The sequence below is a fragment of the Mesoplodon densirostris genome, chromosome 12, assembly GCF_025265405.1.
Source record: "Mesoplodon densirostris isolate mMesDen1 chromosome 12, mMesDen1 primary haplotype, whole genome shotgun sequence".
In the NCBI taxonomy this organism is placed as follows: Eukaryota; Metazoa; Chordata; class Mammalia; order Artiodactyla; family Ziphiidae; genus Mesoplodon; species Mesoplodon densirostris.
Genome location: NC_082672.1, coordinates 20,812,333 through 20,837,576, shown reverse-complemented (window position 1 = coordinate 20,837,576; position 25,244 = coordinate 20,812,333). Strand labels below are relative to the sequence as shown.

Here is a 25,244-nt window from a genome sequence, read left to right as displayed (position 1 = left end):
ATGCAACCTTGCTTATGATTTCTCATTTTTGTCCCTTTTTCCTGTGGACCTTGTATTTATTAGTATTAAAACGCCAGTATTCCATGTCAGCATGGGAGTTTAGAAAACAGTGTTAGGATGCCCAGTTTAAGTTCTCTCCCAAAAAGAAGAAAGAGGGAAAATGGGTGGCTGTGTTTGATTTAGTTGTGCCTAGAAGGATAGGGGAAAAGACCACTGTTTGTTGGACTGATCAGTTGAAGAAATTTGATATTTATACCAAATTAGTGTGAGTGATGTAATCTGGCTAACCATTTTTACCACCACAGAGGTTTACATTGACGTTTTATTCTGGAACAGAGTGGTTCACGAAAAGACACTACATTTATTTGTTTGCCTTCTAAGAAACTGAAGTGACTTAATAGTCTTACAACACAGTTTTATGCTTACCAAACATTTTGACTTAATCTTGGAGGACCACATAATTCTGCTTTGCTCATAATTAAATAATTTACCCCTTAGAAAAGTTAAATTCAATTGTTCCTGCTAATGGAGGTTTGGGTACTGGTTTTGTTCATCCAAAGCTGTAGATAAAACAGCTAGAACTTTCCCCACAAATAACAGTGAATAAAGTCTGAGGAAAGAAACTCAGTCTCAGAGAAATGCTGAGACTGATGGTAAGACTTTCGATTAGCATCATTTTTGTAGTAACTAGTTATTCTACAGCACTGAATAGTTTCAGGGTATGTTCGCATTCAGTACCTCACCTGTGAAGTTAGTAGAATGATTTTGTTATTAACCTGCAGAGAAGTTACGGGACAAATTCAAGGGCTCGTGGTGGGTAAAGGTGTGCCTAGGTGGTGTGCACTGGACTGTTGACACAAGGCTGTTGGCTGCAAATCTCTATCTGGTTTTACTACACCACAAAACACTTTTTAAAAATGCCTCCTGATTCTTTCATACACAAATTCATTGAGTTTCTACTCTGTCCTCTGGGACATAGACATGAACCTTCAGAACATTCTGGTGTAGGAGTCAGGTCTGCAAAGAAGCCAGGACATAAATGCATGGTGAACGCTCCAGCAAAGTGGATGCCAAGCACTATAGTGGCAAAGAGGAAAGTGGGCTGGCTCTGCTGGGCAGGCGATGTTTATACTGATGGTGAGTTTGGTATTAGAGCTGGGTCCCTAAAGGGTCAGGAAGGGTGACCCTTGTGGATCTCTTTGACTTTGACCAGTGAGGATCAGTGAGATTGCTAAGAAAGCCCACAGATATTATGTCTTGAGAAATAACTTTTTCTGTGAAGAGCTCTAAGGAGATGACTGCTTTCCTCCCCCACTGCTCTGCTTTTTTCTTCCGCAGACCAACTTTGTATGAGCTACTCCCATTTCCCAGGAGTTTTCCTTCCTTGAATCCCACATTTTCCTTCATGTCGGTTTACTTATTTCTTTATTCATTCACCCAACAGACATACCAAATGCGGAGATTAAATAATGAGAAGGAGCCAGTCTTTGGAGCTGTGAAGCAAAAGCTTTCTGGATTGCAAAGGCCACGATGTGGGAAAAGCTTGACTTATTCTAGGAACAGAAGTAAAGACTTTGAGACTGGAAATTAGGGTGTATTAGTAGTTGAGGTTCAGAGAGTAGGGAAGCTCTGGATCTTGGTAGGAAGTCGAGAATTTTTTCTCAGTGCAGCAGGAAGCCATTGGAGGGTTTTTAGCAGAAGAGCAAAAAGATCTAATTTAACAAAAAGATCATATAATTTTAATATGATCTAGAAAGTTTAAAGAAAAGTGCATCCCAGTGACCTTTGCCACTTGATATACAGACAATACGGATAATGGTTTTAGATTAAAGAGAGGAGAGGGAACAGTTGTGATTTAAAGCAGAGGGGATGACACCGGGATTTAGTGCACACCCACGTGTTGGTCATTCCTCTCCCCCTATCTCAGTCCAGTGGGACAAGTTGCCAGCTGAGGACAGAGGGGATGGCAGGGATTCCCCTGCTCCCTCCAGGTTCTCTCAGACCCTGTGTTCATACTCAGGGGCTTGCAGGATCCTGTGCATCTCCATGTCAGTGCTGCAAGGAGCAGCCGATAGATAGTATTGCTGTCTTCTTGGCAGCAATTCAGCCATCACAGTGAGCGATGTCACGTTCACGATGCAAATGAAGAGGAGCTGATTGACTGCTAAGACTCTCTTACTTAAGCCATGCCGGTCGCTTCTTTATACCGCCGTATCCCTTAATCCCCTGCCTTCCCGTGAACTAATAGCCAGTGGGGAGAAACGTTCCCCGACCATTCAGGAGGATCCGCGAGAATCTCCCTTTAGGCATTTGAAGTTGACTAAGAAGCAGTTTACTCTGCTGCCTGGCACGCATGGGAACAGCAGGAGCCACTGAAGAGAAGTGGAGGGAAAACGGGCTCTGCTGAAGGGCTTGTTGGGTTCATAGAAACGATTGAGAATGAGAACTCTGTGGTTTTACTAGTTAAATTCTGATATGCGCATCAGGTCTTCATCAGTCTGACATTGCGGGGCTTCATTTCATTTAAATGAGCATGCAGAAGCTACCTAACAGGGAAAACAATGAGGGACTAAATTACCTTACCTGTTATTCTGTTTTCTCGAATTGCTTTTCCCCTAATTACCTTTAATCTGATTCCAAGTTCTTTTTCAAAACACGCTTTACACATTCTTGAGAGGTTGCTTGCTATCGCCTCCACCTCCCTCCCTCCTCTGTGTGTTTCCTCAGTGCCCTATTTATACGGCTCTCAAAGACGGGGTGGCACTTACCACGTTCTCACTAGCACTATCCTCTCTCTTTATAAGTTCCTTAAGAGTTTGAATCATAGGCTTATTAATTGCTGTCTTCTCTTGTGCCTGGCCTATTTCTTTATAGACTGTATGAATTTAATATGAGTTTTGAAATTCTAATTTTGGTGGAAACGTTTGTTGGAAAATTCTGTTATACACTCTCATGCCACCTTGGGATGGCAGGGAAGTCAAATATTACGGCCATGGGACAATCATTGTGCCCTCATTTATTATTCTTGACTCTTGAGGTAGCTGAGTCTCTATCCCTTTATATTAAACACCTTAGAGCACACAACTTTTAAGATACAATTTTCAATTTTGTTTTTTGAAATTATTCTGTATCTTTTTCTTGTTACAGCTGATCGTGGGTCTTTTAGGCCCAAGCTTCATTTATGTGTGTCTGTCTGGGAGGGGGATTAGGATCTTTCCACCTATGTAGTAGAATAGAAAATGCATAAGCTTTGTGACAGGTTGCCACACGGAGAACTTTTAGGTTGATGGCCAAGCCTGAGTCAGCAAGGTAGCCAGATATCTGCTGTATGAAGAAGTATGTGGTTACCAGGTACCTCTCCTAACAACCATAAAGCATTTTTTCCCCTCTAACTTTCATGATATAGAATATTTTTACAGAAGTAGTTACCCTTATCATCCACTCATTCAGCTCTGACAGTGCCAGCCTGCTAAGCCTGGCAAACACTTCCCTCAGGACCTTTGCAATTATAGCTCCCTTTGCCCGGATTGCTCTTTTGTCACCCTCCCTCTTATGGCTGGCTCCCTCACTTCCTTCAGATCTTTCTTCAAAGATCACTGTTTTGGGATGCCTTCATGAGAACTTCTATAAAATATTACCAAGTCCATGGGGCAATATTGCCCACCCAACCCTCCCTTTCCCGCTTATCCTGCGTGGCCAATTGCTAAAATAATGAAACTTGCTCTCTATGTCCAAAACTCCATGCAAAGGGACATTGTGGTTGACTATATTTTTCCATTCTCTTGAATCTGTGCTGGCCTTATGACTTGCTTCAAATGATAGAATGTGATGGAAGTGATGTGCAGATTCTAGAGCTGTGCTGTCTAATACGGGAACCCTTGCCACATGTGATCATTTCTACTTAATCAATTACAATTAGATAAAACTTAAAATTCAGTTCCTTAGTTGTACCAGTCGTATTTCAGGTACATACCAAATAGCCACCCACAACTAGTGTTGCCATAATGACCTGCATAGTTGTAGAACATTTCCATCATTAGAAAGTTTTTTTTGGACAGAGCTGTTGTAGAGCTAATGCCTTAAAAGATCTTGCAGTTTTCACTCTGCCCTCTGAGAACACCAATCATCATGTTGAAGAAGCCCAGTCCAGCCTATTGGACAATTTGAGACCATATAGAGGGAAACCGAGGTGCTCTAGCTAATAGCCAGCAGTAATTTCCAGACATGTGAGTGAGACCATCTTGGACTTCTATTCCCATTCAAGTCACAGATGATTACAACCTTAGGAGTAATCCCCCATGGCAGTGGCAGAAGAGCTGGTCAAATTGCCAGTCCACAGAATCATGAAAAATAAATTGTCATTGTTTTAAGCCAATATGTTTTTTTTTTTTTTTTTCTTTTTCTTTTTTGCGGTACGCGGGCCTCTCACTGTTGTGGCCTCTCCCGTTGCGGAGCACAGGCTCTGGACAGGCAGGCTCAGTGGCCATGGCTCACGGGCCCAGCCGCTCCACGGCATGTGGGATCCTCCCGGACCGAGGCACAAACCCGTGTCCCCTGCATCGGCAGGCGGACTCTCAACCACTGCGCCACCAGGGAAGCCCGCCAATATGTTTTAGATGGCTTTGACACAATAGTAATAACAGTTACCACCTTCAGTCTAATGACTGCATTCATTTTGAAACTATGCCCAATGCAGTTACCTCATGAATTAGAATATGGAAAAATGAGGGAAGATGAAGTATCACCCCTTTCAGTGAGATCAGTTCCTTGTTTAGGGAGAGAAAAGGATATTTGCTATTAATAAAATAATGACCCACAGCAAACTGAAATACTTAGTACTTCCTAGCTGAGTTAGATGATAGTAGAAAATTAACTTTGCATCAAAAATTATTTACCAATAATTTTCAAACTAGTTCAAATAATCCAGAGCTAACTGGAATCCAATAATTATTCCATTTTAGGGTAATCAGATTTGGGGGACTTTGGTATATTTTGCTTGGTCATAATTTAAAATCATAAATAGTATTTAATTCTGAAAGCATGTCTTCTTTTATTCATTGTTCCTCAAGCGTTTATTGAATACTTTCTGTATATGTCTAGACAGGCACTGAGAATTTTGAATGATTAAGAGGTGAGCCTCCCCTGGAGGAACTGACAGTATAATGGAGGGGACAGAGGCATGGTCACAATATAGCAGGATGAGCTGTGTTAAAGGAGTAGGATGTGCTCTGGGAACACTGAGGTGGGAACATACTAAATATACAAGATGAGCTTTTACCTTGCAGATGAGGGGGGATAGAGGTTAGTAAATAAACAGAGTGCCTAGAGGACATTTTTGGGAAAAAGAGCAGAATTATTTTATTTTAATAACTTTATTGAGATATTATTCACATGACATGAAATTCATTATATTAAAGTGATCAGTCCAGTGGCTTTTAGTATATTCAGAGTTGTACCACCATTATCACTATCTATGATAGTTTTGGAACATTTTCATTACCCCGCAGAGAAGCCTGACCCATGAGCACGTACCCATTCTTCCCTCAACCTCCCATCCCTGAGCAGTCACCAATCTACTTTCTGTCTCTAGACACTTACCTATTTGGACATTTCATAGTAATGGGTTTTGTGTGTGGCTTCTTTCACTTAGCATAATGTTTTCAAGATTCAACCATGTTGTAACATGTATCACTATTTCATTCATTTTTATTGCTGAGTAAGATCCCATTGTGTGGATATACAACATTTTGTTTATCCATTCACCAGTTGATGGTGACTTTTCTTTTTTTTTTTTTTTTTGGCCGCACCGTGTGGCATGAGGGATCTTAGTTCCCTGATCAGGGATGGAACCCATGCCTCCTGCAACGGAAGCATAGAGTCTTAACCACTGGACCACCAGCGAAGTCCCCACTGACCAGTTGATGGATGTGTTTGGGTTGTGTCCACATTTTGGCTGTTATGAATAATATTGCTATGAACATTCATGTACAAGTTTTTATGTGAACATATGCTTTTCATTCTCTTAGATATATACCTAAGAGTGGTATTGCTGGGTCATATGATAACTATGTATAACATTTTTAGGCATTTCCAAATTGTTTTTCAAAGTGGATGCACCATTTTAAGCATTCCAACAATGGTGTATGAAGGTTCCAACTTCTTCACATCCTTGCCAATACTTGTTATTGCCTGAGAACAGAATTGTTTTGAATGAAAATATAAAGTCATTAAAATAGAAAAAATTCCAATTACATTTAAGACCGCCCAAATATAAGTCATGTCATATTAGAACCTAAATCTGAATGACACTTTGTAGCTCTGTGTACAAAACAACTCTGTTGGAGTCTAATTATCTTATCATTAATGTTCACCAGGTGGTTAGGAAATGCTGGTTTTCTTTTATATCTAATTGAGAGGTAAAGGGCAGTGAAATGATTATATGTGTAGTGCTGTTGAAAGTTAAACCCATTTCTGACATGCAATTAAATATAATTGAAATAGAACAAATTGAATAACAAAATTTTGCAAAGTAGAGTATGAACAGATATTAAATGTATGCTGTCCTCTGGGATATTTGGGTGGTGAGTTGGCATTAGAGCTCGACCCCATATTTTTACTTCCTCTGCGTAGTTCCCACCTGCCCACGCTTGCCTCCTCTACTTCCCTACCTTGGCATCTCCAAGGAGTTCAGGAGACATCCCCCTGCCAATACCCTGTGCAGAGAGGATTGTTTTATGCAGCGCTGGGGTTTAGTGTGGTCAGGAAGGAAAATAGGTTCTCCAGACCTGTGGGGCTTTCTCTCAGACTCAGACTTTCTTTGTGGCCATGCCGCGTGGCATGCAGGATCTTAGTTCCCTGACCAGGGTTCGAACCTTTGACCGCTGCAGTGGACGCTCTGAGTTCCAATCACTAAACCGCTGGGGAAGTCCCCAGGCTTGTTTTTTTAATGACTATCAGAGACCTGACAATGATACTATAAACAAACAAAAATATATATCTGACAGCCCCCCACCATCACCACCGTCTTGTCCAGCTCTTCAGTGACTTTCCAGCACCCAGTATTTGTTAAGTCTCGGGTGCGCGGGACACAGTCACTGTCACGCCATTTCTCTCTACTCCTTGCCTGCTCTTCCCATCCCTCCCCACCTGTGATGGTCTCTTTCAACTTCATTACCAATGTTTTTCTGTTGTTCAGTTTCAGTTTCTTTATGTAAGATTATTCTGTTATTTCTGGAAATTAAAAATTTTTGCTTTTTATTTACTGTGGAAGATGAGGATATAGCCTCCAAATACCCCGTCATCCCAACATATATCAAATGCTGTTTAAAAAGTACTTATGTTCAGAAGGACTTTGTTGATTCTAAAGTACTATCAGAGTGTAATATTTTAGAAAATGAAAAGTTGAGTTTTCATAATGCATTGCTGAGAAACTGTATTAAAAGCAAAATATTAGAGCCAGTAGGTGTTTATGTACATAATTTAAGAGGTAACAATATTAAGAGCAATTTTGATTTAGCTACAGTATTAAAATAGCACGAGAAAGTCTTCGGTTACTCTTATCTTGCAGTAGTCACTGGACGAGTTTTGTTGTTTTTAAACCCTAGTCAATTAAGTCTTAATCACCAAGCATTTTATAGGAGAAGAGGTGAAAGTTTGACCCTACTTAAAACCACAGAAGTGGGGCTTCCCTGGTGGCGCAGTGGTTGAGAGTCCGCCTGCCGATGCAGGGGACATGGGTTCGTGCCCCGGTCTGGGAAGATCCCACATGCCGCGGAGCGGCTAGGCCCGTGAGCCATGGCCGCTGGACCTGCGCATCCGGAGCCTGTGCTCCACAACGGGAGAGGCCACAACAGTGAGAGGCCCGCGTACTGAAAAAAAAAAAAAAAAACCAAACCACAGAAGTAGTAAAAACAAACTATTCTGAGACTTATAGATTTGCGTGAAAAACGTCACAAGGGAAAAATAGTAATTGCCTCAGCATGAGAGATGGAATATATTTTAAGATAATTGGAGACTGTCTTTTATGTGTTCTCTTTGGTTTAGTTTTGATTTCAAGTACTTTAATTTGTTTCTATCTCTTAATTTTTTTCTTAATATATTCCAAAGAATGTAAAACACTTCTGAGGATCTCATTACTACTTGTGAAATCGCCTCTATCTCTACCACTGGATGTAATTTTTTTGGTCAGTCAGTCTTATAAGAAAAAAGTATCTTAGATTTAGCAGTCTTATGGTAGTGATAACCCTAAAAGTACATTTTGTGTAAGATCAAACATACTATAGCAAATTCCCTTAGGGAATATTGTAAATTTTGGAGGTTCTGATGGGTTTTTTTTTCATATAAGTTCTACAGGAATCATCTTTTTGCTTTTATTCATGTTTCATCATTCATATGTGTAAAATTTACATTTTTACTGCTAACCTCGCTAACATGCTGGTGATTAGACATTCCCTTGACAAGTGTGATCAGAAGTGGTCTAATTAAAGATGTTCCATGACTTGAACACATTAGGTTACAAATTCAACTTTTGCTTCTCTTTGCAAAGGCACTGAGACGTGAGTTAAAGGAGAAAGAGTATTCTGTCCTGAATGCTATAGACCAAGCTCGAGTTTTCCTGGCTGATCAACCGATTGAGGCCCCTGAAGAACCGAGAAGAAACCTACAATCAAAAACAGGTGAGACTGATTTCTTTAGTACATCATAAAAACACATGTGAGGAGAACAAAACACCAGAATCAACAAGAGAATTTTCTTACAGCATATCAGGACCTGATATTTTTAAATGTCTTACAGAATTTCAGGATCTAGTATTAAAATTTTTCTTCTAAGTATTACTTTAGTCAAATATGTCATTTTTAACAAATATTTAGATTCTTAAATTAAAAATAAAATGGCTGTATACTTCAGTATCATTATTTTAAAGGGAAATTAACTGCAGAAAAATACTTTGTTAAAAAGCATAGTATAACTAAAAATAATTTCTTTAAGAAATAGAAATTTATATTTCTTATATTTAAACTACATGATCAATGATTATAAGTAGAAGAATGATATTTAAAATACAAGAGTAAACATAAATTATTTAAATATCTAGAAGGTAAGATTATTTAACTTCTCTTTTTCAAGATTACTGTTTTAAATAAGACACCAAAGCCCCTTTCTTTTACAAGCAGATGACAGAAGTTCTTTAATTTAAACATAACAACCTATATTATTTATGTACTTTGGCTTAAAGCTGAAACAGTATCTACCTTACTAGCAGATAGTAATAAATCACATAGTAGTTTTAAGAGATGAATTTGGGGGCCAACATATATCTTTATTTTGATTTTTCACTTTTGGCATAAAAGCATTCTGATGCATTTTAAAAAATAAACATGCCATTCAAAATATTTTCTCATCATTCACTTTCCATAGTAAAAGCAGACCTGAAAGACTGCCTCATGCTATGTCCAGCAGTGTAATTCATGAGCATTTATTACTTGTAAGGGAAGTACAGTTGGAAAATGCTTTGACTGTAGCTGGAACTGGATCAGACATTTGGAAAGTAGCCATTTTCCTCCTCAGCCTTTCTCAGGGAAGCTCTACTTCAATCGGAATAAGTTTCCCATCAGGATCATGATTTTCTTGACCCTTTGTGTGTGTGTGTGTGTGTGTGTGTGTGTGTGTGTGTGTATACAGAGACACACACAGCATACTTATCATCTCTTCCAGCGTTGGTTTTTATTTTCTGCTGGCAGTATCACCGTTTTTCTAGTCAGCCTACCGGGGACCTAAGTCATTGTTGAGTCTCCGCCTCTCTCAGTCTGCAAATCACTCATGATTGTTACTTCTATCTTTGGAGACTTATGCCTTCTGAATTATACATGTATTATATACACACACGGACATACGTATGCACACAACATGCACACAGCTACATAGTAGGTGGTTGAATGACTTGTATGCTGAGCACACTCGGGTGTGGGTAGGGGGTCATTAGGCTGGGACAGGATCACTGGAAGTAGCAGCCCAGAGAGAGGGGCAGAGCGGCTGTGTGTCAGGGGAAGTCAGCAGAGCTGGGGGCAAGGCAGTTGGGGGCAGGGGCTGTGCCTGGACAGGGGGTAGGAGTGAGGGGCTTGTACGTGCTGTATGGTGCAGATTACAAGGCCCTGGAAAGTTGGACAGAGCATTTCGACTTAAATACAGCAAGAAGAAGGCACTATTTCACTGTTGTTTTTTTTTAAGCTTGAAAGAAAAATAAGTTTACTTGTCTCGCCTTATCCAATTTAAAGTCTACCTTAAATCTGCTTGTCTCATGTCCTTGCTTTTCAGAGAATAGAGGAAACGTTTTTATAATAAGCTATTTCATAGCAGTAAAAAAGTGTTGGGCCTCCCTGGTGGCGCAAGTGGTTGAGAGTCCGCCTGCCGATGCAGGGGATACGGGTTCGTGCCCCGGTCTGGGAGGATCCCATATGCCGCGGAGCGGCTGGGCCCGTGAGCCATGGCCGCTGAGCCTGCGCGTCCGGAGCCTGCGCGTCCGGAGCCTGTGCTCCGCAACGGGGGAGGCCACAACAGTGAGAGGCCCGCATACCGCAAAAAAAAAAAAAAAAAAAAAAAAGTGTTATATCACTAGAGTTTCACTTGGCTATAAATTTTCTTCCTTAGTGGTTAGTCAGTTTAAAGGGTAAAAACATATTGCTTTTGAGTCCTTATTTTGCTGTTACATCAGGACCTATTTTCACATACTATATTTGGGAGACAATTTAACTTTATGATTTTTTTTTGTTTTGGAGTGTTTTTTTTGTTTGTTTGTCTTACAATTAGCCATTTTCACGCTTTCTCCTTTTCTGATATTATTTTGTGTAATGTTGGCTGACTTTACCTGTTGTTAAAAGTAAATAAAAGAAAGTTATCCGTAATAGCTTTTATACTTTGTTGTTTACCATGGCTTACGAACAACTGCTATCAGTAGTAGTGTTTGAACATCAGTTATCTTGTGTGATGCTACTCAAAGTACTCAATGTTGGAGGGACTAGAGCAGGGAGAAATTGTATAATGATTTTTTGGTTCTATTTAATAAGCATTTATTGAGTATGCTACGTGTAATGTGCCAAAGGACACACCAAGGTGAATCCACCTCTTTTTTTGTTTGTTTGTTTGTTTTTTGTTTTTTTACATCTTTATTGGAGTATAATTGCTTTACAATGGTGTGTTATCTTCTGCATCTCTCTGTTTTTAAGTAACTATTCCAGAAAATACTTCTTGCCATGATTTTTCTCTCCCAAAGCCTTTTCTCCTGGCTCCTTTTTTTGTTCTGTTATCAATTACCTTATAGTGTCATATGTGTATATATGCATTTTATGATAGCTTATGGAGTTATGCGTAGCACAGGATGAGTTGCTCTCAGGCATCTTTTAATTGATAAATGCTGTTGAAAACAAGCAAACTAATTATTTCAACCAAGTGATCAGTTGCTGACAAAGAATTTTATCAGGTATGCTCTGCTGTATATTGTCTTTTTCCCCCCAGTTTTATTGAGATATAATTGACATAACATTGTACAAGTTTAAGGTGTACAACATAATAATTTGATATTTGTATATATTGTGAAATGATCACCACAGTAAGTCTAGTTAACATTTATCACCTCACATAATTACAATTTTTTTTCCTTGTGATGAGAACTTTTAAGATCTACTCCCCTAGCAACTTTCAAGTATGTATATTTTAAACATTTAAAAATCATTACTAATATTAACTGCCCTATTTCAGCCCCTTACCATCTTTTGCTAGGACTTTTCGGTACTTTCTTTTTTTTTTTTTTGGCCACTCCGTGTGACTTGTGGGATCTTAGTTCCCTGACTAGTGATTGAACTCACGCCCTTGGCAGTGAAAGTGTGGAGTCCTAACCACTGGACCGTCAGGGAATTCCCGCAGTACTTTTGTGTGTGTGTGTGTGTGTGTGTGTGTGTGTGTGTGTGTACATTTTTTAAAAAAAATTTTAATTTTGTTTACTTTTTTATACAGCAGGTTATTAGTTATCCATTTTATACGAAGTAGTGTATACATGTCAATCCCAATCTCCCAATTCATCCCCCCGACTTTCCCCCCTTGGTGTCCATACATTTGTTCTCTACATCTGTGTCTATATTTCTGCCCTGCAAACCGGTTCATCTGTACCATTTTTTTAGGTTCCACATATATGCGTTAATATACGATATTTGTTTTTCTCTTTCTGACTTACTTCACTCTGTATGACAGTCTCTAGGTCCATCCACATCTCTACAAATGACCCAGTTTCATTCCTTTTTATGGCTGAGTAATATTCCATTGCATATATGTGCCACATCTTCTTTATCCATTCATCTGTCAATGGGCATTTAGGTTGCTTCACAGTACTTTCTTAATTGGTATCCCTGCATCAACATAAATAGATGCTACAGTGATACATCTAGAACACAAAATTGGCATCTAAGAACCACTGGTAGTCGCTGAAATGGGATCTGAGCTCCTTTACCTGTCATACAAGGCTGCACAGTGATTTGGCCTCAGTTTTCCAGTGTGGCAGCATCTCATGCCTCTCTCTGCTCCAAACTAATGTCCGTTTGACACCCACCAGCTTCTCATGGTGTTCTGCAGAAGACCATTGTCTTCTTAACTTTATTCTGTTGTCTATTCTGGTTTTTTTCTGCCCATAGGTCCCTCCTACCTGATCTCCAACTCCTTCCTCCTTTGCCTGCCCAGCCCCTGCTCATTCTGTCCCATTCACTGCAGGCTTTGTTTCTTACTGGACCGATTCCTCTTCCAGCTCTCCTCCTTGCCTCCCTGGTACCCTGTCATCTCTCTGACTATATTATTAATATCTGTATCTGAAGCTCAGCCCTGCCCTTGCTTAATGACCTTTCTCAGTCACTGAGAATCTGAAAGAATGTGAACAATTATCTGAGCAGCCAAGATAGATATTATGTAGAAAATATAGTGAAGATCTTATTAGCTCTTAGAAAAACCACCCTCTGGGAGGTATTAACTCTTACTTTAGATACTGTTGTAAGTAGTTTAACTTGTTTTCCAGTGAATTATGGGTATGTAGCAAGATGGAAATGACAGGACAGGGGAAAAGGGTGACAGTGAGAAATGACTTCAAGAAGTCTAACAGCAATGAGGAGAAAGAAAATTATAAAAAGGTTACATGGAGATTCTAAAATAAAACAAAACAGTAGTCTTTGGGGCCTTTTACAATAAAAGAAAAGCTGAAGCTATGAACTGTAGTTTGTTTATTTTTGAAGACAGAATATAAATCAGTTAAGAGAAGGCGTAGGAGTTTATACTATATTTTAGTGAATTCCCTTCCAAAATGGCAACCGTAAAAAAAAAAAAATCAGGTTAAATGAATGAAATGTAGCTCTCTGGACCACTCAGCTACCCAGAATTACTCATTCTGCTTATAAATGGTTATTAAGTCAGTATAATTTTTAATCGGACTAAAATTACCTGAATAATTACAGAAATTTTACAAAGTTCACAACTTTGTCAATAGTTCCCTTATCTTGAGTGATATGGAACTACTTAATTGGATTTCAATTGTGTCATGTCAGTGTATAATATTTCCTCTTAGTGAAGTTGAATGGTTTCTCCTTTGATTTTAACCACGTGGTTTATATCTGTTAAAAAGTAGAACAGTGGAACAACAAATGTCCCATCATTATTCACATTGTTCTTTGTATTTGTACTTCTCAAACCACTTTTTTATTCTCCTAACTATCTCAATGAGTTGAGCAGATCATACAGTATGCCTTTATTAAAAAAATTTAAGTAAAAATACAAAGGCTACGAAAATATTGTGGTGCCGACCAAGGTCATCAGCTAATGTAGGGTAGATCAAGGGACAGAGCACTAAGCTTCTATGGTGGTGACTCTCCTTAACCCCTGTTGTTTTGGCTGGCTTTCAACTCATCCCTTCAGTTTTATCTCCTCTCTCTTTCTCTCTGCTCACTGGCCACTGACCTCCTAGCTCCTTCTTGACTTTCAGTGTCTAGAGCCTCTTAACCCTGCACAAATGTTTCTTGGCTTCTTCCTTGTTCACCCAACCTCCCTGCTGTTCTCAGTCCCAGATTTGAATTCCTTTGAAAACCACACAGCTGCATAGTGAAAGTACATGTGCAAGACAGCCCGAACACCTCTTGAGGTAGTCAGGGAATACACGTGCCTTCTCACATGTTCGTTACCTGCACCTTAAGTTAAAAGTCAAAATTGTACAGGGGAGTTAGAGCCTTATGTCTACGTCCCCCTCTCTACCACACACACAGATGCAGGCAGGTGTGTATGCAGATGTGCATGCACACACACACATTTTATGAGTTGAGGCTATGGTATCGATTACTAAATTAACACTTTAATAGGATATGGCACCTCTAACAGTGTTTAGAAAATTATACAAATGATTGTATATGTAGGTGTAGAAAAGCTATTTTCCTCTGCTCAGGTTTTAATTTTAAGACAAAAAAAGATTGCATTTTTTTGGTTCATAAATTTCCCCTTGAGTCTTCTTTAAAATTTATTCCAGTCAAGGCGTTACTATTACTACAACTATTGTTTTACTGCAGACTGTCTGAACATTATTTCTTTTTCAGCCCGGTGAAGTTACTTAATTTATTTTGTTTCATTTAAATGATAGAGGGGGAAAAAGCAGCTATTGCTTTAGTGTGTTCATAGTTGTATGTAGTGTCTATAGTTGTGTATGTGTATTGTTTATTCATACACAGCTTTTTATGGTTGTATACGATAGTACCTGTGACTAATGGCTAATAATAAACATTTCAGATAAAAAAGTATGTATGGATTAGTGTTCTTCCTCTTTGGTCTTTGACAGCTGTGTGTGTATTTAGTAGTAGTTAATATTTTAACTCAGAATATACTGTTTTCTTTTAATTATTAAATTCTTCATAATATTTTAGAAAACCAGTTAGGAGTATTTTTCACCTATGTGAAATCTCATGTATTTTATGATACAACAAAGAAGTATTAAATGACATTTTTCAGTCTACTATGTCAGTCCATTTTGTGCCAGTATTAGCAAACTTGTGCAAATAAAATTTCATGATCATTAAATGAGTGAAAAGGTGAAATTATCATAGAGTTTAGAAATGACTTTTATATTGATTCTCAGTATAACATAAGGTTACATAAAAAAGATGACAATAATTATTTCCTTGCATCTCATAAAATAAGGCCAAATTACACATAACCTTACCTAAGTAATTAGGTAGTAAAACTCATGGGTGTTTTTCTCCAGGGCATTTTTTGTTTTCCTAGTAACCGCTTTATTAATTAGAACCCCATTCATTGTAAACGACAGACAGCCAGCTTCCATAAGTGTAGGCACATGGGTGAATGTATTGGCCCCCATAACCAAATTACAGTGAGGGCAAGGACACAGCTGGCCACAGGAATCTAAATGGCAGTCAGAGCCTTTCTCCATGTCTTCCTTTCTGCCTCTCTCCACAAGTTTTCATTTTCTTTGCTTTCCTATGACCTTATACCTCACAACCACATACCAGGGAGGGAAAACCCTTCTTTAGATCCAGCACATTCCAAAAGAGAGCAACAACTCACTCAGCTTGAGTAACATGGAGCTCAGGGTCTTCTGGGATTGGCAGACCCCCTTTAAAAGCATCATGTTAGATGGAGGAGGAATCAGTGCCCAAAAAGGAAGGGAGAAGAGAGAAATGGTAGTCAGCATAGATGTTCACCACAAATCAACATTTATCAGGGTCCTACAGTGTTCCAGGCACCGTTTCCTTTAATTCTCATAACAACTCTTTGAGGTATGAGTACTGTTGCCACCCATTTGATAGATGAGGAAACTGAGACTTTGAGATGTTTGGATGCCTAATGTCACCCATGTGACAGAGCTGAAACACCAACTCATGCTTGTCACAACCCTGGATGCCCTGAACCATCATAGCATACTATCTTAACTACCCCAATAATCAAAGCACTTCTAGATAATCAGTAAAAATAAGATTTTGCTTTCTATATTCTTCTACTTATAAAAATTTCATGCAATAATTAATATGTTTTTCCCTTCATTCTTACTTTTCCTTTTCTGAAATAGTAGGCTGCTTAATAGAATGACATGCCAGTTCACTGATTTCCTAGCACCAAGGGAGAAGGTGTTTAGGCAATATTAGACTTTGTCTTTTTAACTTTCATTAAAAAACTTGAAGGAATAATACTTGCTTTCAGGCCTATAGACCAGGGCAATAATTTAATTGCTTCGTAAGTCCAAATTAGATTAGTAAAGTTATAATGCATGAAAAGACACAGAAAAATATAATGTTACTTTCATTTCCAGTGTTAACTACAGAGATCCAGTGTGATCCTTCCCATTTTAAGGTTCCATAATGTATGAATGGATGTAATGAATCCAGTCTTCAACTTTCCTAAAATATAATGAGCTGGCTGAGTAAGCGTATTGGATAAAAATTTCCAAAACTTGTTTGCATGCTAATGAATACCATCATAGTGCAATTCAATTTAAATAAATCAACATTCTTGATGAAGAATTATATGATAACAAAGGTTAGTTTGATGGACACAGCATTTTAAATTAATTGTTTACCATCTGTTACCGTCTCTAATCACCATTACAGCCATCCATAAATCACATGTGCCTCGTAAAAAAAGATGACAGTAATTTACCTGTATGTATTTTATTGAAATCAACATCTGGAGTGTCACTCTGATTTAACCGTAAAGCACAGGAGGAGACTAAACGCTTTCAGTGTGGTGTGTTCCTCTTTTCCTGTTGTTGCTGTTTCTCTTGAGAGCTGGAGTCTTCACGCGTGAATTGGAGGGTTTGCTATCTTTTAAAAAGTATAATCCTAGCCAAGGCATAAATTCTCCACTTTAAACTTCTCACCTCTTTTGGCAGTACCTAAACCTAAGACATGCCTAACTTCTTTCATAAGAATGGCTAAGCTTGAATAGAAGGCCCAGGATTTCTTTTGTACGTTGATGGATCATTAGCGGCTATGTTCCTCAGGGAAGCAGCCTGGGGAGAGATGGGCAGTGGTGTGGCCGGAAATGTGAGACTTTTAATTGAAGAGCCCTGTCCTTTGATCTTAAAGGTGAATTTTTTTAAATCAAAACAAAGATATTGAACATAGATCTATTTATTCATTTGACCAGTACTTATTGAATGCCTACCATGTGCCAGGTAGTATTCTAGATATGGGGAGACAGCAGTGAACAAAACATATCCTTGCCCACCTGGTACTTACATTCCCAACTTCTATTCTCCCCTCTCAGAACCACCAGTGACCTATCTGATGCTGTCCAGCACTCAAAACTGACTTGAATAAATTATAAAACTGCCATTAGTGTGAGGAAATTCAGAGAATATTCCATTACAGAAAATGGATCTCATGTGGCTTAGCTAGTTCTCTTCCATGGCCTTTCTGCTGTTCCTACCTTTTTCCTTGGAGGTTAACCTTCTTAATGGTCTCTTCATGCTTCATCCTTAGCTCAACGCTGGGTTTATTTACTTTGGCCCACTTTATAGGAAGAGTAAAACATTAAAGTATTCAGACTCTAGCTCAACCTTGATTGACTTCTGGTCAGAAGTGTTGGTTATCTCTCTCCATGGTGTGGTCTATATTCCTATTCTCTCCATCCGTCCCACCTCCACCCATAACCCCCATTAATACCTTATATTTTGGTATTTGTGGAAGATGTTCCCTAAATCTCTTTACTTTGGAGTTCTTGCTTTTCCCTAAATGTATCTGTCCACGATCTTTTTTTTTCCCTTAAGGGTTTGACAAGTTCGTTGGCAGCATGGATGGATCCTTATCATCTTTATCATATTCCTACCGAAAGATTTAGGCTACACATTATCAGGTTAATCTACTTTGGTTAGCCTCTTACTATTGTCATCTTTATAATTTATTAGATGAAAATAATTAGAAATACTTTAGTAATCAGCTGATGGCACTTGATGGTGTACTTTTAATCTGGTTCCTAATGAATTGTCACCAGTTATCATACAGTATAGGAAGTGGGCAGGGTCCTCTTCAACACTGATCATTTCAGACAGATTAAGTTGATCTTAACCATGTAATCGGAAAATTTGAGGAGAATATGTTTTGCATTGTCTGAATCAGAAGCATCTTTTGGTCATGAAGAAGAGAGAGAAAAAATGGCATGGGGATGAAGACGGAGAGTGAGAGTAGGTCAGGTCTAGTCTCTAGATCTACAGGAATGCTTTGTTTTTTCCTGTGAATTCTTGTTGGCTAATCACCTTGGTTTGCTTATGTGAAAACCTCTAGAGATATCTAAACCACCCAGACTTAGTAACAAAATCGTTTTAAAAATGAAAGAAATTAACCTCTGTTGAAGCTTTTCTGTGTGCCAGGCATGTATCGGTAGCTTTATAGGTATTAACTGAAGTTCAAGGAGATAAACAATATATCTATGATTATATAATTAGTTAGTATTGAAATTGGCCTATGAACAAACCTTTCCTTGCACCAAATTGTCCATGGCATGAAAATGCTACTCTGGAGAATTTTTTCCTATACTTGTTTGTTTTAATATCTCCTCTTCCTCTCTTGGTGAAATACAATAAGATTATAGATACATGTAAAAAATAAGCAAACAGTACAGATAAGGTGGAATTACCATACTTGAAATGACTTTGTAAGGTTTATCCTTTTCTTTCACAGTAAAAAAAAAAAAAGTGGGGTTGTTTTTTTTTTTAATATAAATGCTGTCATGGGTTTGGGAAGGAGGAAGAAAAAATAAGTGGGAAGATTTCCACTTAAAATTATGAAGTTGAATATTCTCAATAAAGAGTAAAGCTGGAAATTCCATTCAGAAAATTGAAAATTTCAATTCAGTAATTATATATATTGAGGACATACTAGTCTGTAGACTGAGTACTGCAAAACCAAGATGAAAAGAACAAACATGCATGACATAAGGCTTTAGACTCTGAGAAGTCAGTATGGAGATTATGTGTCTATTCTGTAATTGAGAAAGGAAATACGATAAATATGGAAAATATTTATTTAAAATAACTGGGCTGATTCTAATCGATTTATACATTATTTCATAGGAGGAACATATACTTTAATGTTTTTAAATGTAAAAAAAATTATAGGCACACAAAAGGAGGTTTTTTTTTTTCCTCTACTGTAAGATTTCTTGGAGACATACAGCGGCTTTGCCTTTCTTATATAATTGAATTTCAGAGGTAAAAAAGGCCCTTAGTGTAAAATGTTTCCCCAGATGAGAAAATAGGGTTCCCACTTGATAAAGCTGGGATGAGCAGGTCATCTAGCTCACCTAGGAGCCAAGGGCAGGATGGGAGCAGTGCTGATTGCAAGTCTTAGTCTCTGCTTCTGGTCCAGGTTCGTGTTCCACCTGTATTCCAGTGAACATGTGAGTCTTTCTCCCCAGGGTAGAAAGGAGAGAGTGGTGTAAATGCCATGCAATTAATTTGCATATTTGAAGAATAAAAACCACTGGACAAGAAAGAAAACTTCAGGATTGGTCATTCCTTTTTCCTCTTTCTTCTTCCTTCTTCCTAAAGATAATTATCTACTCTTCCTTAAATGTTTTGTAACACAATAAAAAAATTGCTATTTTAAGTATATAAATATAAAGTAAATATGTTAATATTTATAATACATCATATCACATTATACTATATATACTATGTAATATAAATATAAAAATTAAATACAATTCCATCCTCAGGTTTTGTCCAAATAAATGAGAAGGTGTGAAGGGAGAAGAATGGGAGAATGAAGAGTGAAACAAAGTACTGTCTCTCAGAAACATCCCCAGACACACACACACACACACACACCCAGGGAGTAGGAAAGTGACCTAGGAAAAGGGCTTCTGGTCTGTGAACTGTCACTAAATTTACTTGGTTTTATCCTGCTGTTTCCTCTGTCTCTTGATTAGCCTCTATTACTGCCTTTTCAAATGCAAATTCGATTACCCTCTTATCACTGAGCTTCATTTGCTCTCCCACCTTCAGTAGTTAGTGCCCTGCTCTGCATGGGAATGACAGAGCAGCTCACTGGATTGGAAACACTGTCCAGCTTCAACAGCAGTGACCAGAGAAATCAATTCATAAGCCAGTAGGCTGGCGGTGTTCTGTTCTGGCAACACGTTACAGTCACCTGGGGAGCTTTTAAAAATTTATCCATGCCACCCTTCACCCTTGACCAACTAAACCAGAATCTTTTAATACTTCGTCCTTGGGGATCAGCATTTAAAAACAAACAAGCGGGCCTCCCTGGTGGCGCAAGTGGTTGAGAGTCCGCCTGCCGATGCAGGGGATACGGGTTCGTGCCCCGGTCTGGGAGGATCCCATATGCCGCGGAGCGGCTGGGCCCGTGAGCCATGGCCGCTGAGCCTGCGCGTCCGGAGCCTGCGCGTCCGGAGCCTGTGCTCCGCAACGGGGGAGGCCACAACAGTGAGAGGCCCGCATACCGCAAAAAAAAAAAAAAAAAAAAAAAACAAAAAAAAACAAACAAGCAAGCAAACAGACAAACTGTCAAGGTGGTTTCTAATATGTCACCAGAATTCAGAACCACTGGTCCGGAAGATTCTCCACTCTTGCATGAGGGTCTTAAAATTTACTGCGAAGTATCCATTCAGAAAATTTGAAGCAAACTTTGTCCTTTGATTTTCAAGTAACACGAGGATTTCTTTTTAATGTTGGGATATCCCTTTATTATTTTCATCTTTCATGCTCTCTTGCTGTTTTAATTTATTTTTTCTATTTTCTTACCCCAAACTGTCATAACTTGGGATTTCACATGTTGCTTCTTATTACCTGTTGCACAAACATCCTGTAAAGTTTTTGTTTGGCTTTTTACTTTGCTCTGTTCTTGGTTTAAAGTATGCGTTAAACTGAGATTGCTGCTGCAACAGGAAGCACTTTTATTCTGACTCAGTGATTAGTTAATATGCTTCCTTTCTGGCAAACAGATGGTGAATTGAACGTAGAACTTTTCTTCTGAGTAGCTGCTTGAGTGGGGATTATATTATAAATAGTCCAAAAAGACTGCTCAATCAAAAGATTTTACATTAAGTGAAGACAAAAAGTCACAGCCGGTGTTGGGTATTTTGTCACAGGACAAAGAAGCCGTATGTCTCCCTGCCAGGTTATTCAGTGACTAACTTAGAAACAGTTTTTACTTTATCCAGAGGAAAATCATCATAATTAAGTTGTCTCTTCTGAAATTGGCACTGTATTTTTTTTTTTACAAAAATCAGTAAAACATGAATGCTCAAAATATATCTTTGAAAAAGCCAAAGTGACTTATTAACAAACACAGGGGTTACCATCATAAAAATTATCAACTCCCTTTCTCATCAGGTTAAGGATGATTTTTTTTCACCTTACACAGAGCATGGTATATGTATATAAAATATAGATCGTATTAATATTACATATTTTTCATTTTATAAAAGAATCTTGAAGGCTTAAGGATTTAAATAAAGTTGCCTTTTTAATGATGTACCTTCCCTTACAAAGCTTTTTCTAAGTTTCCTAAACTTGAAATCCTGACATATTATAAGTTTTAGGGCTTTTTTCCAGGATTCTCGACTGCCTCCCATCACCATTGTACTGGACTGTGTCTGAGCCTAAACATTCCTTGAAGCTGGGTCTCTAACTCACTTATTTTCCTTATTTATCTTTTACTGGTATCTACTTATCATAACATTGTCTCTTCTTGTAATCAATTCAGCTGACAGGGGATTGGTCATGTTTCTGTGTATTCTCACAGCCTTTCAGCAGCACACTCAGAGTTCTGTGGTTGCTAAACTCTTCATCATCCATGTAGTTCCCAGGGATTTATTATAGCTGCTTTCATCTAAATATTGAGGTCTCGAAATTTCTGGAAACTTAGATAAAAATAAATGTTCTGTCCCTTTGACTTTTTTTTTTTTTTTTTTTTTCTTTTTTTTTTTTTGACAGTTTGCTTTATTTATTTATTTATTTATGGCTGTGTTGGGTCTTCGTTTCTGTGCGCGGGCTCTCTCTAGTTGTGGCAAGCGGGGGCCACTCTTCATCGCGGTGCGCGGGCCTCTCACTATCGCGGCCTCTCTTGTTGCGGAGCACAGGCTCCAGACGCGCAGGCTCAGTAGTTGTGGCTCACGGGCCCAGTTGCTCCGCGGCATGTGGGATCTTCCCAGACCAGGGCTCGAACCCGTGTCCCCTGCATTGGCAGGCAGATTCTCAACCACTGCGCCACGAGGGAAGCCCCCTTTGACTTTTAAATAATATTTAAATAAAGACAGGCAGACAAATTTATGTTGGGTAGGAAAGTTACAGTTTAGGAGAGCTTGCTTCGGTTCATCTTACCAGAAGTTTGATGAACTTCAGTGCATTTTATGAATGGCTTGGAATGTTTTGAGGGGAAGTGGATGTTGCTAATGTGATTGATACTAAAAGATGGGATGTTATCTCAAAGAAGAATATGCACTTCTCTCTTAAATTAATGTACAGTTTACCTTGATTGTATGTTTCTGACTTGCCTCTCTGTTGTCCAGGGGACACTTAGGACAACCATCAAACCAGCTAGAGAGGAAAGGAGGCATCCTGGGGTGTTGAGGGTAGTGAGGCCCAGGAGTGTTTAGCTGGGGATCTATTTAACCTGTTTTGAGAGTGTCTGCTCTATGACCATTAAGTTCCCCTGCCCTTGACTTGCCAGCTTCTCATCACTATATTTCTGACCCTTGGCTTTCAACTTGACTTTGACTTCTGTCCGTTCCCTTCGTTTGTCTTCTAGACTCTTACTCTTTCTTCCTGCCCCTGTGCTGTGGCAGCATCTTGCATTATGCCTGCCCTTTCCTGTCTGAAAAGTCTACTTTATTTCAGACATTCTGGAAGCCCTCTTGCTCTGTTAAATATTTAGGGTGGTCCTTGAAGCCTTGCTGTCTTCTTGTTGAAATATTTGTGGACGTGCTACACTTCTGGGCTACCAAGAATGCCTCGTATTAAAGATTCAGCGATGATGAAGTATCTAAGATATGTTACTTGTCTTCAGTTGTAATTTTTTGTAACACGATAAATTAATCTTACTTTTTCAGAGTTTTTCCTCATGACTTAAAGCTATTTCTCTCCCAATTATCATTCCCATTTCTCTGAGGACAAAGAAAAACTAATGAAAAGCTGTCTTTGGATTTTATGTAATTAATTTATGTTAAAGAAAAATTGTTTTATTTCTTCAGTTATCTTGTTACATTTCAAGGTTTGCAAATACATTAAAATTCAGAAGTTACCAAAACCACTGGGCCACTTTTACTCTGAGTAGCTCTTTTCTTCTTTGGAGAAGTAGTAGGGATTAGTGGAGGAAGTATGGAAACAGTTTTTCTTACCCTGGCTAACGTACGCTAGTAGCAACCCTTCAAAAGGTGATTCACACTTGGCTCTAAGAATGTAGAGTTGATCAACAATCCAAATATTCTTTCTCTTTTTTTAATCACAGAACTGACTCCTGAGGAGAGAGCCCAAAAGATTGCCAAAGCCATGCGTAAGCAGTCTTCTGAAGTCAAAGAGAAGTGGGAAAGTCTAAACGCTGTTACTAGCAATTGGCAAAAGCAAGTGGACAAGGCGTTGGAGAAGCTCAGAGACCTGCAGGGAGCGATGGATGACCTGGATGCTGACCTGAAGGAGGCGGAGGCCGTGCGGAATGGCTGGAAGCCTGTGGGAGACTTGCTCATCGACTCGCTGCAAGACCACATTGAGAAAACCATGGTCAGCATCCCTACCTCAGATAAAGGATTTAAGAAATCCTTTGTTGTTAAATATAACACAAATAAGGCTAGCCACATATATAAACTGTTATGAGGGATTGTTATATTGCCAAAACTGTTGGCATTAGAATATAGAACTTTTCCAGACATAATATATGTTTTCCATATGCCTCTCACCATCAGAACCCCCCTGCCCGCCAAAATAACGACTAAGGTGACTTTTACAATAATTTACTTTTACTTTTCTTTATACGTTTTCACCCAGCTGTGCATCCCTAAATGATATAGGTTAGTTTTGCCTGTTTTTGTTGAGTATTTTTTTTTTTTTAATAATACAGCCGAGGACCTTTAATTATATTACTGAGGTTGGGTCTTTTTTTTTTTTTTTGGCTGCGTTGGGTCTTTGTTGCTGCTCGCGGGCTTTCTCTAGTTGTGGCAAGTGGGGGGGCTACTCTTCCTTGCGTTGTGCATGCTTCTCGTTGCGATGGCTTCTCTTGTTGCGGAGCACGGGGTCTGGGTGCGTGGGCTTCAGTAGGTGTGGTGCACGGGCTCAGTAGTTGTGGCTCGTGGGCTCTAGAACGCAGGCCCAGTAGTTGTTGCACAGGGGCTTAGTTGCTCCGTGGCATGTGGGATCTTCCCGGACCAGGGCTTGAACCCGTGTCCCCTGCATTGGCAGGCAGATTCTTAATCACTGCACCACCAGGGAAGTCCCTGTAAGAATATTTTAAAGTCCCTTTTAATCTCCAGATTTCCCATTTATCTTTTGTTTGTTTTCTTTGCAATGTATTTGTTGAAGAAACTGAATTGTTTCTTTGAGAGTGTTTCTCACAGCCTGATCTTACAGAATGGCATCCACATGGTGTAGTCTGTCAGGCTCCTTTTTAAATTGGTGGTTGGATTTAGAAGTTTAATCAAAAGTATACTGTTTTCCTGGGAGTTCTTATCTGCTAATTATATCTTATTGTCTGAGTATGTAATGAAGAATTAGTTTAGCTATAAATTCTGTTTGTAATCAGGTATTGCCCAAAGTTAAGGATGTTAGACCTCTGGTCTAGATTCCCTTTGGCTCCCGTATTGGAGAACATATCCACAAAAGCAGTTAATGGAATGTAGGCAATAAAAGACACAAATAACAGATTTAGAGTGTATTAGGTTTTTAGTAGCATAGTAAACTATATACTAGGTAGTCATGAATCAAATCAAAGGATAAACGGATGAAAAACCAGACTGACAATATCAATATCATGAATGGAATTTTTATTGCAAAAGATATACATCTTTTGTGCACAGATATTGGATAATACTATCCCTTTGTTTCACATGTGGCTGAATAGGAAAGAGAAGAAAGGTCTAGGAAATTAACTGAATCCTACTCAGGCAAATTACATGAGTAAATAAATATATGTGTAGACATAGGAATAATAATAATAGATAGCATTTACTGATGTTTACTATGTGCCAAGAACTGTTCCTAGTCAGTT

General features: G+C 38.8%; 1 protein-coding gene across 5 annotated transcripts in view; it reads left to right on the top strand.

The window, feature by feature from the left end:
• The window catches only part of UTRN (utrophin), a 533,820-nt gene that overhangs the window by 398,053 nt on the left and 110,523 nt on the right, over nt 1-25,244 (top strand). For all 5 annotated transcript variants that reach the window (XM_060114636.1, XM_060114635.1, XM_060114639.1 and 2 more), the window contains 2 exons: nt 8,546-8,675; nt 23,496-23,764. In XM_060114636.1, the coding sequence (XP_059970619.1) occupies nt 8,546-8,675; nt 23,496-23,764 (399 nt within the window). The remainder of the gene's footprint in view (nt 1-8,545; nt 8,676-23,495; nt 23,765-25,244) is intronic.